Consider the following 18192-nt stretch of genomic DNA (forward strand, 5'->3'; position numbering starts at 1 on the left):
GAAAAAACCAAAAGGTTACTACTTCTTTAAAATGCTAGCAGTTATCAGGCAAGATTATGATGCCACAATAGGTTGACATCCATTTCCTTAGCACACATGAAAGATCTGATGTTCAGATTGCCGTCAAGACCATCTGTTCTTGGCTGAACCCTATCTGATGACGGGGCAGTTACAAAGACATGCCTGCCATTTCTTTTCAAGGCATTAATTTTGCAAAAGTGCTTTCAATTTAGGGAAGAAGAGCTAGGGACATGCATGTGGCTCACGCTAATTGTTTCTTGTTAAAGAGGCCTCTATACAGTGTCAGCAAAATCCTTTTGTTAATGTATGCTGTTATTTATGGGCGCCATAAACCGAGAGCATTTATGAGCAGGGAATGGAAAATATCTTGAAGTTTTCTCAAGGATGCTTGGCAAAAGTTGCCTGCTTGATTTGAAGATTCCTGTGACTTAGGCTGCAATCCTAAACACGCTTTCCAGAGAGTAAGCCCCATTGAAAACAATGGGACTTACTTCTGAGTAGATAAGCATAGGATTGGGCTCTAACCTTGCTCTGCTGGATACTGTTGATTGGACTAATTTGCACCATTAAACCAGTATAGTGAGCATATTTATTTAATGAAAAAGGTTATTCTCATTCTCAAGGGGACCTGTGAGCTCTGGCATATTGAGGCAGCTCACTGAGAGCTGCTCAGAAGTTCTGCAATTGCCAGCTGAGACCCATGATGCCTGATGATGTCATTGCCAGGGGCAATTACTCAGGGAGATGCAACTGACAACCATCTCTGTTAATATGGGTTGGGTGACTGGTATCAGCCCTTTAAAACGGCTGTGGACAGAGAAATTGGGGAAAGGGAGGAGGTGAACAAAGAACCAAGAAGGCTTATGCTTATGTTTTTATTTTCCATTTAGACAAGAAATGTACACTGTGAGTACATATGTCATCTTTTCATTTGTGGTCTCTTGCAATCACAACAGGATCTGACCAAAAGCAACCTGCCTAAGAAGGTGGGGTTGCTTCCTGTAGCTCAGTGGTTCCCAACCTTTAGGCACCTGCGGACCACCAAGGCAAAAATTGGTGCCGAAGTAGACCCTAAGCAACCTCACGCCCCACTGCACACAAAAATTACAATTAAATTTGGTGGTCCGTGGACAAGCGCTCACTCTGAGACACTGGAAGTGATTGAAGACAATCTTTTCTTTTCCTAGGACTTTACGGACCACTTTGCAGGATCTTGTGGACCACCTGTGGTCCATAAACCATGGGTTGGGCACCACTGCTCTAGCTGGTCAGCCTTCTTTCATTGGCTCTTTTAAATAGGAAAATAAGCCTTCATGGCCACTCAACGATTGTGCTCTATTTTTTAATGCATGGTATCACCAGTTATTTTTATGTAAGTGTTATTATTATTATGAACCACCTGAACAGAAACGTTGCTTACAATTTATTTAACATGATCATCCTTATACCCTGGGGTTAGTTATTCATGCCAGAATATAAACATATTAAAAACAATAATTAAAAAAAATATATGGGAGACTTTCTATGAACTCCCCTTGGCCCCCAAAAAGAAGGTTTTGTATATTCTCTGTCTCTCGGTGTCTCATAAAAAAAAGAATTCATTTAAATCTCTCTTTCTACATAGACCACTAATTCTCATGCTTGGACAGTCATGAGATTAAAAACTCTAAACTTCCCTGTTTAATAATAGACTGTGTTCTTTGTATTTAAGGGGCCGAAAAACCATCATAATCTACCATGGCTGGCTTGGCCATAAATCCTGAGATCCAGAGGAAATATAATTCCACTTGCCCACTATTTATCAAGCATAGCAAGAAATAGTACCCAGATACAGGCTGACTCCATTTTTCTTGAAGAGCATTTCATTATAACCCATTAAACCCATTTTTTTTTATCATTCACAGCCTTAAAGTGGAAGCAAAGAAGAAGTATGTAACCTTAGTATTAGACTGCCCATGACTGTATTTTTCAATGGAGAACTTAATACCGGCTCTAGCAGCATTTATGGAATCACAGTTTTCTTTTTTAAGAAAAAAAAACCAACATTTTCAGACAGATCTGAGATACCAAACCCAGGGCTGGCCCATCCATGAAGCTGACTAAGGGCATCACCCTGGCTGGCCGATTGGGAGAAGGGTCACTCACCTCCTTCTTGTTTCCTCTGCTCCCCCATCTCCTCTCACTCCTTGGATTGGAAAAGGAAGAGGGGTTGGAACTGTAGTGTTGAGGAGAGCAAAGGGCTAGAGTGGGAGGAGCACACCACCAGGTTAAGGGGGCAGCATGTGGTGCACCACCTCAGACACCAGGATATTTTGGGCTGACCCTGACTAAACCTACAAGGGGCGGGAGTGTGACCGTGGTGGCATCCTTAATTGTGGTGCCCATCCTTAATCTACACTCACGGGCAGCCCAATGCTGAGCTGCTTGGGATGTGGGGCTGCAGCAGTGCCAAAAATGGCTGCCGCCACATCCTGTATGCTTCAAGCAGCCGCAGGCAACACCTCAGGAGAAGGGAACTTCCATTCCCTTATCCTGGGTAAACGCAGTAGCCCCTCAATAGGGCTACTCGATTCACCGCCAACAAAAAGGTTGGCGGTGAACTAAGTACCTCTGTGTCGGGTGGTGAGCCCAGCACAGAGGCATTGGATCCGGTGGAGCTCTGCTCCACCAGTTCCGCCTCCCTCCTTCCCTCCCTGCTTCCTCCCCCTGTAATGCCTCTCCCCGTAATGCCTCCTTCCTGTCCTCTGCCTGCCTCCCCCCTCCCCGGAATGCCTCCTGCCCGCCTCCCCCCACACCCCCACTTACCTCTCCACTACTCGGCAGTCCATGTGACCGCCGAGTGGCGGAAGTTGGGCACCCACCCAGCAGTAGCCCAGTGTAGGGCTACCACACTGGACTACCACCGGTGCTTGCCTCGCATTAGGGCCCGCAAACATGCCTTATGGCATGCTTGTGACAGTGTGTGCAGGCGGTGAGCCGGTGCGCAGAGCCCAGGATTGGACTCTGACCTATCGGAACACTATATGCAATAGAACAGATGTTTCATGCTTAAAAAACATATGCCTAGAGGCTGATTCACATAATTGAGGGCCGTGCATTTTGCAGGTTTCCCAATTGCATCTAAAGTGCCTATGCTCGTACAGTTTTGTGCATGTAGGGTCTGTTCTGACAACTCTACAGAAGTACATAGGATGGGGATAGGAGCTGCCAAAGCATTCTCATTCCCCCTTGTCATGTGGTTTGAAAAGAGCAAACTTTATAGCTCACAGAGCTATAGCTAAAACTGTGGGTGAGAAGACCCAGAAAGAAGCACAGGGCTCTGTACTGTCCCGGAGTCATTGGCCTTTCCCTTTGTTCTTGTACATCAGTGCTGTATGGGCAGCAGCCTTCATCTTCTCATAGCAAAGAAAAGGTTAAGCACTCTTCACCTCCCTCTCTCTAACCTGGCTTACCCTCCACCCAGGAGTCTGACTATGTCACTTACTACAATACCAAGTGAGCATAAATGGCCAGACCTGGCTGGAGTATGCAGGGTTGGTGCCAAGATTATTAACAGGAGATTTGCCCAGGGTGATGCAGAGTTCATTATCTGTAGAACATTGTGAGGAGGGGTGAACTGATGGCAAGACAGCTGCTGAGTAGGATTTAACCCATAGGGAACGAGGGATTTACACAGACAGGGAGATCCATAGCTGCAGGAATTTCTACTCCATTTATTTTTATTAAGCCTCATAAACACAGAACCGTATATTCGCATCCGCTGGGAGACTAGTTCATAGACTTATATAGCTCATTATAAGGTGTTCTTTCACAATATTCATCTGAAATGCCCTTGTTCTTAATAGGATCCCATTACTCCTAGCAGTACATTCCTCATCGGTCCCACAGTTTGTCTTTCAAGACTCATGCCCCACATCCCCAGAGAGATTCCTCTGACATCATTAGCTGGGGAGTACTAGAATATTAACCCAAAAAGGTTCCCAATTATCAGAGAAAAAATATAAATTTTATTTTATGAAAAAATATATCTAGGCAAATTATATAGATTTAATTTTTACTCACATTTTAAAACTATTTACTTAGATGAAAGTCTCATTTATTTCAGTAGGGTTTACTCCCATGTAAGTGGGTTTGCACTCTGGTTTGTATCATTTATCCTAACTTATTTTCAATTTATTTGGTGATCTGGAAGGTTATGCATGGGAAGGGGGTATGTGACTGAAGGTGCAATCCTATGCACACTTACCTAGGAGTAAGCCCTACAGACTATAACAGACTTGCTGCTGAGTAGACCTGCATAGGATGGGGCTCTCAAGCAATGAGATGTACTGGAGGATTGGGGCTAATCAATTTTGAAGCTCTGTGCAAACCGTATCTCAAACCATATGCAAAGAACACAACCCATAAACCTTAAATATGTGTCAGGCCGGGAAAAAGGGGTGTGTCAGGCTGGGAAAAAGGTGATAGCATCCTGGCATACACTGCTGGAACCCTGCCTTCAAAATGTCCCCTGCCCACTCCCCACCCTTGAACTACCCCCTCCTGCCCTCAAACCGCTCTTCCTCTGCCTCCTTCTGCTGCAGCATGGTGTTCGGAAGCCACTGTCACATGTGCGGGGCTTCTGGTAGCCTGAACCTGTGGCCCCGAAGCACATAGCAGGGGTGCACCTCTTATTGCACCACTGGGGCACTGACATGGCAGAGCGGGAGTTCCGCTGCCATACATATCCAAAGGAATTGGGCTGTTAGTTGGACACTAACTCCAAACAACTTCAGAGAAACTTTCAATAATATAGCATGCACTTACAATCGGATTATATATGTATTTACGTGGAGGTCTGGCTCACTAAGAGCCCAATCCTATGGATACCAGCCATTGTCCTCGGCTAGTGCTGACTGTTTGTAAAGCAGTCAGTGCTCGTTGTAAAAGGTGCTCCAACCGTTGTAAAAGTGCTAGTTGTAAAAAAGTGCTAGTTGTAAAAGGTGCTCTGGCACGCTGCTGGGAACACTGGAAGGAAAGCCTTCCAACCTGCATATTGTCCTGCCATTTGCCTAAGCAAGTGAATCAACTGGAGAGATAGGAGAAGGTGGGGGAGGGCAGGGCAGGGAGGGAGGTGAAACTGGGCAGGGAGGAGGCAGGAGATTGGCGTTTCATGTCTGGTAAGGGGGTGGGTTTGGCAGCGAAGGTGACTACTGACTCCTAACCCTCTTCCAAGGCCTGATCCCATGGTACAGGTCCACCTGGACCTCTACCAGCTATTTTGCTAGCACAAGTTTGAGCAGAGCCCTGTGTTGTGTAGGCCTATTTTCAGATAACGATTGTTTTCTTACTCAGAGGAGACCTCTGCAACTGCTCCCCCCCATAGGATGCAGCAGTAGCCACTTTGGTGCCATTGCATCAGTGAGGGGAAGATTGGTAGGATTGAGTTGTCAGTGTAATGGGACTTACTCCAGTTGACTAAGTGTGCATTGAACTGCAGCCATAGATTAGCAAAATAGAATTTTTAACGTACAAACAACGCCAAAAAACACATCATAACATTTGGTCCATTCATTACAGAATGAGCCGGCATAATAAAATTAGGGAATTAACAAAGTGACAGATGTCACTCATGTTGCTTTATACTCTCTTTGGGAGGCATTTCCTATCAATTACCATGGGTTATCCAGAAATTACTTTTTCGGCCACTGGCCAGCAAATGTGACTGTGCCGAAGCCTTTGCAAATGTACAGTTTTCTTCATTCAAGTCAAATGTTTTCTTCTTCTTTTTCCTATTCATTTATTCATACTTATGGAACACCAATTTACAATTGAATTGGGAAGTTTTGTTTTAAAATGGCTGTGCGGTCAACTGAGAATGTACTTGTGGTTCAACTCTCAAAGGTTTGAAGTGGACCTGTGAACCAATTAAAGTAACCTTAGTTGGTTCATCCCGTGGCTTTTAATCCATTAATTGAATAAATCTGCAAGAATTTGCACATGAATAACATTGAAGAAAAAAGTGTTGTGTTCCAATAATGCTGCTGTGTGTTGCATGATCCCATCCTAGCAGACGTATCACCTCTTTGCCTCCCACCTCCCCCATAATACATGTCAAGCAGTGGTTTGAATTAAATGGGTGTCACCATCATGGCATTCTTCTCTTCCCTCCAAGAGGGAATCTGCTGCCTCAGATTGCCTACTGGGTAAGTGGGATGGTTCTGCAGATGAGCCAATGTGGAATGACTGATGCACAGAAGCAGCTGTAACTGCCTTTGAACCTCTGCCCCCAAATTTCCCTATCAACTAATGGGCTGTCTTCATTCCCCTGCCTTGCTGCATGCAACAGGAGTGAGACAAGCTGGTCCCACCCACAAAGTGATTGGCAGTTGACTATTCCTTCCTGTTTGGGACAAAGAGGAAATCTTGTATGGTAGTGTCTCCTATGAGTACCTCTGCTAAGTGCTTGTATTAAACATTTCATTTTTCAGAGTGCACAGTCCAGTTAATAGGGGACACTATTAAAATCAATTCACAGGGTTTTCAATTTGTTTATCCAACGAATTAACTGGCAGGGCACGAATGTGATGGTTTACTTGGAAGTAACTCCCACTTAGTTCAATGTTGCTTACTCTCAAGTAAGAGTGTGTAGGGCCACCACCTAAATGGGGCACCCCTAACATATAGTAATAGAAAAAGAGGCACAGTATAGTGGAGGACTTACCATTCAGTGAAAGGGGCAAATGCCCCAGGCATGGAGCCTTGCGTGCCTCTAGGACCATGCGGAAGCCCCACTGGGGTTCTCAACGCAGTTGGAAACTGTGATTCTGGTTTGATGAAAGCACGGTTTAAGAGTGCCGGGAAGCCTCAGGAGGTGTGTCCTGGAGTTGCACGAGGCTCTGGGACGTTGTGGTGAGTGGGGGTGGGGGTGGTGGATTTGCCCATGGGGGGTGGTGGCATCCCGCAGGGGGGCACCATCACGAACCTTTGCCCCGGGCATGGGGCTGAGGAGGTCCACCAGACAGAGCAAGGGTTATATGTCATGTTTCTTCTAGACTTGCCTGCCGTTGCCCACATTGCCTGAAAATGGAAGTGCTTATTGCAGGTTCCAGAAGGGTTTTCCCATACATGGTCACCTGGCAGTATCTGGATGCAGGAATGTACTCGCCTGGTTTACTATGCCACATTTATCATATCGCCCAAAGCCCTCTGTGTGGAGAAATCTCTCTTACTACTTGAACTTTCCATGCCATCTTGGTCTTCTTTCTCTTAGTAGCAAGATGTTGTGAAAAATGTGACCCACACTCAGGGGTATCCATCCATCCATGAGGCCAACTAACAACCCAAGCCTATACATGTCTACTCAGAAGTAAGTCCCATTAGTGTCAATGGGGCTTACTCCCAGGGAAATGTGGATAGGATTGGGCTGTAAAACAGTCACCTCAGGCAGTAGATTGGTGGGGGGCACTTGTCTGCCTGCTCGCCTCCACTGCTCCCCCTTCTTCTTCCACTTCCTGGACTGAAAAAGGAAGAGGGCAGAGAGGTTTAGGAAAAGTGGAGCGCAGGAGCAGGCTGAGCTAGAAAATTGGAAAGTAAGAGAAGCAGAGCACACCATCAGGTAAGAAGCAGAGCACAACATCAGGCGCACCATTTGGCATGTCGCCCTTGTCCACACTGGTCTGGTTTTTGAAGTTTGGTCACCTTAATCTTAATGAGCTCCATATTAGCTGATGGTGTGTGTGTGTCTCTATCTGCCACCAACAGTAGCAGGCTTGTACCATCTTTCCCCCCCCCCATCAGTCCTTGTCAAGAAGCATCCTGTGGATTATCCTGCTCACAGCTGTGTTGAAGTATCATTGCCCGCCCCCATACCCAAGCACTAATAATGCATTGTATCATTCACAGATTACTCTTTTTCTAATCTACATTTTCCCCCACATCTTCCTTTGCACAGCATCTCTGAGGACTTGTCAGATATTCATTAATTTCTATCACAGAGATGACAACTTCCTACCTGCTCATTAGTAACGTTTTTCCTTCCTAAAGGAGAGCACCTGAAAAATTCAAGAAAGGACTAGATCTAGGGAGCTCAAATTATGGGTAAAAAAGAAAGAAAAACACTTCTTGCTTGCCTCTTTGTTCTCTTTCAGTCCACTTGTGCCAGCAAGATGCATCCACTGCATGAATCTGGCTTGGAAATGGACTGTGAGACACTAAGGCTGCAATTCTATACACATTTATCTGAGAGTAAGTCCACTGAAATCAGTGGCGCTTACTTCTTACTAGACATGAATAGGATAGTACCATAGGTCACCAAAGCTTGATTGTACCTTTTCCATCTCTGCACCTTGTGAGGGGGCAACAAAAGCTCATTTTTTAGATTTTGAATTTGTCTCTTTCCTTCTAGATATGAGCCTTTATGATTGGAACAAATACTTCTATTTTGATTGCAATATTGTGCCATTTAAGGGCCCAATCCTATCCAATTTTCCAGTGCCGGTGCACTGCATCCTGTGGTGGGGAGGCAGTCACAGAGGCCTCCTCAATGTGTGGGAACATTTGTTCCTTCACTTGGAGCTGCATTGTGGTGGCACTGGTGCTGGAAGGCTGGATAGGATTGGGCCCCCAGTCCAGTTATGCTATGATTGGGCCCCCAGTCCAGCTAAGCATCTGGATATCCAGATGCTTGCAGGGATGAGGGAACTGAGCATATAAGAGAGACTGGAGAATTCTCCACTTTTGGGATGGGGTGTGTCATAGGTCAACCAAATCATGCAGTGGCTAAGGACACACCTGGTTAGAATGTTTGCTGATAATATCCAATGCACCATCAAGGAATGAGCAAAGAGTGTCATGGGGGGCCAGTGCAGCTCTTTGTCTCATGGCTGCCAGTAACCTAGTCCTAGCATTGGAGGTGATGACCATTATATTTATAGGTTCTTACGAGGCTTTAAAAAAACGTTTACAGGAAAATAGCAAGTTTGTGAGAAGAAGTTTGGGAAGTAATTCTGGACTGTCAGTTTTTGCCGCAGACATTTGTGTCATAATGATGACATCATTTACTGGTGCACTTCAGACCACTCCATCCAGTCTCCCAGTCATCCATGCTGTATGTATTTTTACTGCTGAAGTAGTTCAGACATTTCAGTTCAGAAATAGACTGCTATTTCCATGCTTTTCCTACTAGAGCATTTATTTCCAAAGGATCCTTCACTGAAATATCTTCAACAATATAAATGAAACATCCAGAGCCAGAAAATTCTTGCCCTTATATAATTATCACTGTAACAAATGCACACAATCATACAGAGAAAGGGAGAAAACACAATAGGTAGATGAATATATTAATTACTTAGGAGAGAGGGATGAAGAGAGAGCTAATATACATCCATTTTAATTTTGTTTTGAGTAATGGGACTCGCCATCTGTCGATTCAATTTTTGAATACCACACTGTTTATGTATCATCCAGTATGAAGTCGTGCTGATGCGTCTATTTAGTATCCATGTCAATGGCTGTATTTTGTTTATGATGCTTTGTTCTCTGTTAATACTGTTTCTGCTTAGAAAAGCTGAATATATAGAATTTCTTCAAATGTGCTGTATATCTGTAGGCATGTGTGTGTGTGCACACACAAAATTAATCATAGACAATTTTTTTTCAGTAATATAAGCAAGTAAGGCTGCAATTCTCCATTTCACATTGTCCTAAGAACAACCATGCTGGATTGGGTCAATGGTCAGTCTAGTTTAGCATCCTCTTTCTCATCAAGACCCACCACATCTTGCATCATTCTATAAGCCTCAATCATGTTCTCTTACCCATGTTTTTTTTTTTTTTTTTCAAAACTAAAAAAGCTTCCTTAAAAGCATTCCCAATCATTTTGGTTGTCTTCTTCTGCACCTTTCTCAGTGTAAGGGGGAAATCATGTACATTCAAAACTACCTTAAATCCAAAAAAGGTATACTGTCTCTTTAAAACAAAAATTATACTTCCAGAGACACATGGGAACTGAGGTATTTCCCACCTCACTTTCACTGGGCAGGAGGTCTGGTCTAGAGGGTAGAGCCTCCATTGCCTGAAGATTAACATCCACAAGGTCGCCAGTTCGAGGCCACCGGCACCGTGTGACCTTGAAGCAGCTGGCAAGCTGCAGCTGAGCTGTTCCATCTGCTCAGAGCGTGGGAGGATGGAGGCCAGAATGTTAAACCAGATCGGAGTGTAACACCTTGAATGTAGTGGTTCTTGAAAGAAAGAACCTTCTTTCAATTTGTAAAAATCCCTGCGTGGATTTAATAAGCCTGCCTATGTAAACTGCCTTGAATAAAGTCTTGAATAAAGACCAAGAAAGGCGGTATATAAATACTGTATATTATTATTATTATTATTATTATATACTCTCCCTCTAGGAGTGGGAGGAATGGCAGGTGGAATTGAATGGCAGGTGGAATTGCCCACATTACTTAATTCTCTCTCCCTCTCCCCCCCCTCTCTCCCCCCCCCCCAAGTGTGTACAGGTATGCTTGAATTCAGTGAAGTTAAACGTGTGTATGATGTGACCTGACTGTATAGGGTCGCTGTGCACAGTAAAGCACTGTATTACAGAAATCTTTGGAGAAGTTATGATGTGGGATGTTTAGTTATTGTTTTCCTTTTCCTATTTGGAAGGTCATCTTTTTTCTTCTTCTTCACTGCACTGACAAGCTGTGGAGCCCACAAAAGTGAATAATCTTTCACCATAAAAACCCAGAACAAAAATAGAACTGATTTCCTAGAGATTTAGAGGTTTTAGCCATTTCTTCACCTTTCTTCATCCTTAACCTTCAGTTTTCACCTGCTTCATCCATACAGATCATGTTGCTTACTGACCCTGAGATTGAGAGCAGCTTGCTGATCAGTTCTGATGAAGGAGCCACCTATCAAAAATACCGGCTGAACTTCTACATCCACAGCATGCTCTTCCATCCCAAGCAGGAGGACTGGATTCTAGCTTACAGTCAGGATCAGAAGGTGAGTGGCTTTGTAAGTGACATGGTCAGTGGAATTCTCAGAGGAGGGGCACAGCACTATGTTTTGCAGGGCATCTCAACATGCTGAGTAAGCTGCCTTCATAGTGCTCTCATTGCCTGGAATAGCTCCAACAGCGAGGGGGAAAGGCATGGCATGTTGTGACATCCTGCAAAACATAGCTCTGTGCCCCTCTCTAGAAATGCCACTGGACATAGTACTTCCATCAGTCAGTGAGAAATCATTGTCTGCCTTAATTTTTGTACAAAGTATTCATGTTTCAGAGACCCTGATATTACTCTCTGTAACTGGTGAGAGTTGAATCATGGGAACTAATACAAGTCAGATATCCTTATCTGAAGTGCTTGGGACCAGAAATACTTTGGATATCAGATTTTTCCATATTTTGGAATTCTTGTATATACATAATGAGAGATCTTGGGGGGTGGAACCCAAGTCTAAACACAAAATTCATTTGTTTCATATTTTACCATTCTGCCATCGCGCTGCGTTTCTTTGAAGCAGTACATGTTACAGGGACTCTTGGGGCAGTCGTGTCTGCCCAGACATCCTGTTACACAGCCTTCTGGGATGCTGGGCAACAGATGCAATTGCCCAGAACGCTGTAGCATGTTCTGCTTCAACGAAACATGATGCAATGATGGAACAGTAAGTTCCACTCACAGGGGGAGGGCTTTTTCTGAACCCTGGATCCAGCCTGCAGTCTGGGGTTTGGAGTGTCCTGCCTTATACACATAACCTAAAGGTAATTTTATACAATATTTTTTAAAAATAATTTTGTGCATGAAACAGTTTGTGATATTATTTCTTCAGGCAAAAAAGTCACGTTGCCACTCAAAAGAATTCCATATTCAGAACATTCTGTATTTTGGAATTCCAGAGAAGAGATTCTCAACCCATACTGGGAATTTCCCAAGTGTTTTCAGACCAAACAAGAGAATACTCTTTTTGCTGTTTTTTTGCTTTTTGCTGTTGCCTGATCAACAGAATCAGTTGATCTGTTTGATCTGCTCTGTTCGAGGAACTTCAGGCTTGACTTCCAGGTTCAAGTTACTGACCTCTGGTAGCCTGAGCTGAATGATGCAGCCTCTAGCACTAGAGATGAGCCCTGCCATCATTCTGACACCGCGCAGAGGAGCTGGGTGCTTTCAGAGAAAAGCGGGATCACCATGCTGTCTTTTCCTTATTCTTTCTTGAATTCTGATATTGTGAATGTATTTGTAGAGGTGCTGGTGGAATTACGTACTAAACTCAGTTCACTGAGAGATGCAATATATCAGTGACTGGATTTCTGTCCTTATGAGACCATTTAAACGGTAAAATGATGCACATCTCAGATACCGTGTGTCACTTTATAACACACAGTATGGGAATCTCTTCCATCAAACAAACAGGATGCACTAGGATAGCTCTCAACAATGGTGATGGGAGCAGGTAGCACTGTGACTCCATCAGACATTCGAGTGAGAATAGGCACCTTTGAAATCGATGCATTTGTAAATCTGGGGAGACAGAGGAATTGCTCACTGGTGTAAACCAATATCTGTCAGAGAGCAAGGTATGCAAGGGGAAAAAAATGAAAAACTCAAGGACAGTTCTTGAACAGGGATGTGTGGTGCGGGTGTAGCAGGCAAGGCATGGAAAAACACCAGAGCTGCCCTGCCTGCTTATACCTGAGGAGGCTGTCCTTACACCTGAGAAAGCTGGTGTATGGAGAGCCTCCTTGGGTGTAAGCAAGCAAAGCAGCTGTGGTGCTTTCCCATGGACTGCAATCACCTGCCACTCCCACACCACACGTCCCTGTTCTTGAAGCATAATGGGACTCTTTAATGACAGCCCTAACAAGACCACTAATTGTTGCCCATTAGATATATTCCTCGTCAATTATCTTTTCAATTCTGACTAGGGTTTCTTTTTTTTGTTACTAATGCAACATGAATATATTTTGTGATGAGAAAATAACTCCCGTTCCTTAGCTGCAGAGCCAATAATTGCTTTAATGACATAAATGGAGGCATGTGCAATTTGCTGAACCATGGCATGGATACATTCAAAATATAACAGCATGAATCAAGCACTGACCATTGGGCAGAAAGAATGTACATAGCTTTGGGATTTTGCAAGTGTAATTAGCAGCCAAAGTAAGAGTGTGGGGGTCTGGACATCAGATCTTTGGTGCACTTCTGGATGCTCCTGTGAACGTGTGGAACATCCAGAGCAAGTGGGAGCCAAAGGGAATTTCAGCTTCTGTGAGTTTCAGCTGCTGAGGATGCTAGACTCAATGTATGAGGTTCTCAGCATCTCAAAATGGTCCTGTGCTTCTCCCAATAGTGAAAGGAACCCCTTTCCTTAGCACTGGTGAATGATGTGCATTGCTTGTGGGATGGAATTCTTCCCTCCTGGGCAGAGTGGAGATGCCTCTAGGGATTCCTGATGTCATTAGTAGGTGCACAGTATTGCTGAGAGGCCTCAACCAATCCTAACATACTCTGTAAAATTATGCAGCTTTAATCTATGGATATGTATTTGAAATTATCCCAGGGACTATTCTTTCTGTCTTGAACAATAGAGTGAATCTAAATGGGCGCTTGTCTCATTGTTACTGGATCAGTCATTATTAAACTTTTTAGCACCAGGACACACTTTTTAGAATGACAATCTGTTGGGACCCACTGGATGTGATGTGATGTCCAGAAGAGACATCATCAAGCAGGAAATTTTTAACATCCCCATATGACTAAATAAATAAATAATAATAACAACAACAACAACTTTATTTTTACCCCGCCTTTCTCCCCAAAGGGACTCAAGGCGGCTTACAACAGGTTAAAAGAGATTTAAAACATAATTTAAAAAACAGATAAAAGCATATAACACATATCATAAAAACAGTAGTCAGATAAAAAGTAATCAGGTAAAAAGAGCATAGAGCAGCAAGCATAAAAGAATCAGGCCTGTAACCAAGTATTTAAAAAAATATTAAAAGATGTTGAAAAGATGTTAAAAAGGCCATAAAGTCAGAAGGCTTGATTAAACAACAAGGTCTTCAGGCCTCGCCGAAAAGTCTCCAGAGAGGGAGCCATTCTCAAGTCAAGGGGAAGGGAGTTCCACAACGTTTGGTGCCACTACTGAGAAGGCCCTATTTCTTGCCGCCGCCTCACGTACCTCCTTAGGCGGCGGCACTTGTAAAAAGGCCTTCTCTGATGACCTGAGAGGACAAGCCAGATTGTACGGGAGTAGACGATCTCTAAGATAGCCTGGCCCAGAGCAGTATAGGGCTTTAAAGGTCAAAACCAGCACTTGAATTGGGCCCGGAAACGAATGGGCAGCCAATGTAGCCGCTGGAGAAGCAGACTGACAGAGTCAAACCGCCTACCTCCAGTAACTACATGGGCCGCTGCATTCTGCACTAGTTGCAGTTTCCGAACCATCTTCAAGGGCAGCCCCAGATAGAGCACGTTACAATAAGGTATCGCTGTGGCATGGATCACCGTGGCCAGGTCTGCACGATTCAAGTATGGCCGCAGCTGGCGCACCAGCCGAAGCTGAGTGAAGGACCCCCTAGCCACAGCTGCCACCTGGGAATCCAGGAGCAGCTGTGAGTCCAGGTTGACCCCCAAGCTGCGGACCTGCTCCTTCAGGGGGAGTGCAACCCCATTCATCGCAAGCCAATAGTCCAGCACCTGCATCGAGGTGCAATTCCCCAAACATCCCAAAGGATACAATCCTATCCACACCTTCCCGAGAGTAAGCTCTATTGACTGTCATTGTTAAAAGCATATACACAGTAGCTTGTTAAAAGATTTAACATTTTCGCCAACGTAGCCACATACCATGCTAACATCAACTCTCATATATTAAAAATAAAGTATACATTGAAATGCATGCAGACCCACCTGAAATTGGCTCACTACCCACCTAGTGGGTCCTGACCCACAGTTTGAGAAACGCTGTGCTAGATACACACATGAACAACTTGAAAATGTGGGAATATTCTTTGTGGAAGATGAACCTGGAAAAAAGGATATGTAGATATCTTCTTCGTTTATGTACTTTAGCTGAAGTTCAGCAATAGGTACCACTGTTAGAATGCATTTTTTCTTTTAATTTGTCCATAAACTAGTGCACAAACTAGGCCATAAAATATGCCCCCAGAGTGCATCTGTGAGTCAGTCTCTTAGCACACCTCACTAAACATTATGTTTTGAAACATCTTACAATAAATGAAAGAAATAAACTAAATAGCATCAGGGAATAGGAGAACAACCCCTAACAAATGAAAACAAACAAATGGGTGAACCAGCAGCAGGCAATCTGATGGGTACTGGCACTATCAACTAGAGGTTGTAGTCCATGGGGGATGCTAAGAAAAAATAAAAATGCAACATTAAATCCTTTTAATTTGAAGGGGTTATATTGGCTCTTACCTTTTGAAAGGTTTATACAAATTCCTGGAAGTCAGGCCAATGAATGTCAGCCATTGTCAGCCACAAAGGGACTCTGTGTTCAGAAACTACATTCCTTTGAGTGCTGGATATGTGAGCTAGACAAGGGATGCCTGTCTCCATCATATCTTGCTTGTGTCTGCGAGGAGTATCTAACTGATTGGTGTTAAAAACAAAGTGCTGCACTAGATTAAGGGTGTCCAAACTTTTCGGCATGAAGGCCACATCGCGTATCTGACAGTGTCAAGGGCCGGAAAATAAATAATAAATACATGGAGGACCAATGTACAGAGAATTTGATTGAATACAATAAGTGGGTGGTGGAAGGAGGAGGGGTGGAAAAGGGCAAAATTGATTTGCACAGGAAAAAATGCTTTTAAAAAACATCAAGCAACCTACAATGCAAATCTCAAACTTTATTAAACTAGCGTTATATTTATATTCCAGGTCTCTCAGCATCAGTATATATCTCACTGTGAGCCCAATCCTGAGCTTGGCGCTCCGGCTTTACGCTGGAGTGCACTGTTGCAAACATGGCAACCTGCAAGGCATACCTGCAAGGCTTACCGCTAGGCCAGCGCTGGACTAGTGCCGGGCAGGCACCCGTCCCCCACTGCTTGGTGGTCTCACGGACCGCTGAGCCGCGACACGGTAAGCGGGGATGGGGAGGAGGCGTTCCAGGGAGGAGGGAGGCATGGGGAGGGCGGAGAGAGGGTGGGTGGGAGGTATGCTGGGGGGAGGGAGCCTGGAGGCGGGTCCAGTGGAGCTCAGCTCTACCTGATCCTGTCCGTTCATGCAGGGCGTGGCGCCCAACGCGAATGCTTTTACTTTACCACTGACCTTTTGGTAAAGTGAGTAGCCCCATTGTGGGACTGCTTCCCTTAACTGGGAGAAGGGGACAAAAGTCCCCTTCTCTCGAGGCACTGCCCGCAGCAGGCTGAGTTGCACAGGATGCAGTGGCAGCCGTTCTCAGTGCCACTGCAGCTGCGCATCCCGGGCAGCTCAGGATTGGGCTGCCCATAGCTAGAGTGCTGCATGTTGTGCAATGTAATGTCAGGTTTTTTGCATCCCAGGCTAGAGATTGTTATTAGCCAGGATGTGGCAGGAGGCCCTGATATCTGGGCCTGGTGTGAAACAATTAGCAAAGTAGCACAGCTGATGCAATCAACTGCACCTGTTGCAGGTGAGAGTCATGTGACTTGGGGAGAGATGAGTGCTGAGTCACATAGGCTATGGAGGAATGGCTCAGTGCACCACCGGACAGCCAATCAGAGTGGGTCACAAGACTGTCTTGTGACTATGAGGTCACCCTACTCTGATTGGCTGGCCCCGGTATATATGGGAGCAAGCACAGACTCCTGGTGTGGGTTGTTGTGGTGGAGTTTCTGCATGTCATGCTGCTGGTTTGTGTACTGACTTGGACTGCCTTATCGTGACTGTGACCTGCTGTATCCCTGACTCCTGGACCATTTGACTGACTACTCTTCTGCCTGCTCCTTTACCAATACATGCTTCTGCACTAAACAAGCCTGTGTCTGCTTCTTTGGCTTTGTTTGGGATCATCTGCTTCTTTTGCTGTCTCCCTATGCTCCCGTGCTATTCTGTTATCGGGAAAGCAAGGGTTATCCTCCCCTGCTGACCTGACAAAATTCTTTCATTACATTGCATTACATTTGGCACCTCTAGTGGCTGAATGCGGTGTATACCCAGAAGTGCATCTTTTGAGTTATTGTTTAGCCCTGAGAGGCTGGGGAAACTCAGAGGCCAGATAAACTCCTCCCGAGGGCTGGATTTGGCCCTTGTGTTGGGGCTTGGACACCCCTGCACTAGATGGACTTTTTTTTTTTTTTTTTTTGAATCAGCAAGGCAATTGTCTTCTGGTCTTGGGAGACCTGCCCATGTGTCAGAGACCCCATGCAAATGTGAGTGAAATCAGAATGCTAGCTGATGTGTTTTGAATTGGAGAGGGTATCCTGAATATCAGGGCTGGCCTAAGACCTCCTGTTGCCTGAGATGGCGTGCCAAGTGCTATCCTCCTTACCTGGTGATGTGCCTGCCTCTGCTCCTCCAACACTCTAACACACTGCTTTCCTTCACACTTCTACTTTGTCCCACCTTTTCCAATCCAGGGAGTTGAAGGAGAATGAGGATCAATAGAAGGGAGTACAAGAACGAAAGCAGGTGCCCACACCATTCTGCTGCCTGAGGCGACTGCTTCAGTTGGCCTCATGGATGGGCCAGCTCTGTCTAACATACATATGCATTGGGAGAAGAAAGTCAAACTGTCACTATAATTGAGAGAGAGGCATTTGAGAGAAGAACATTGATTGAAGTCACTTTTGCCTGAACGTACTTAACAATGTTTGTAAAGAATCCTAAAGGGACACCATAGGAAGACTAATTGTTGGGATGTTAATCTCAGTACATTTTAAATGACTCCTTCTCCTCTAGATGGATATCTGAAAGCTTTATCACTATCAGTGGTCTCTTGTCAGGCTTAAATAAAAAAGTGCCCAGGTAGGCAGTGAAAAATACTGATATACTCTGCAATGCCACTGATTTGTTTGCACCTTTTCAAGTGCTTGGATTTTCCCAGCCCAGTATTTTATTTTCTACATTAATTACTCTTTTAAACTGTGGGAGGATCTGATTTTGGAACTAGCAGTTTCCAAGCAAAATGGGAAGATAATGGCAGAATTAAACATTAAAATATGGAGTC

At 44.6% G+C, this 18192-nt stretch overlaps 1 protein-coding gene across 3 annotated transcripts in view; it reads left to right on the forward strand.

Moving 5' to 3' along the window:
* LOC136643644 (VPS10 domain-containing receptor SorCS1) overlaps positions 1–18192 on the forward strand; it is a 483280-nt gene that overhangs the window by 295242 nt on the left and 169846 nt on the right. For all 3 annotated transcript variants that reach the window (XM_066618822.1, XM_066618823.1, XM_066618821.1), the window contains exon 4: positions 10852–11010. In XM_066618822.1, the coding sequence (XP_066474919.1) occupies positions 10852–11010 (159 nt within the window). The remainder of the gene's footprint in view (positions 1–10851; positions 11011–18192) is intronic.

Source organism: Tiliqua scincoides, chromosome 3 (genome assembly GCF_035046505.1).
Source record: "Tiliqua scincoides isolate rTilSci1 chromosome 3, rTilSci1.hap2, whole genome shotgun sequence".
Lineage (NCBI taxonomy): Eukaryota > Metazoa > Chordata > Lepidosauria > Squamata > Scincidae > Tiliqua > Tiliqua scincoides.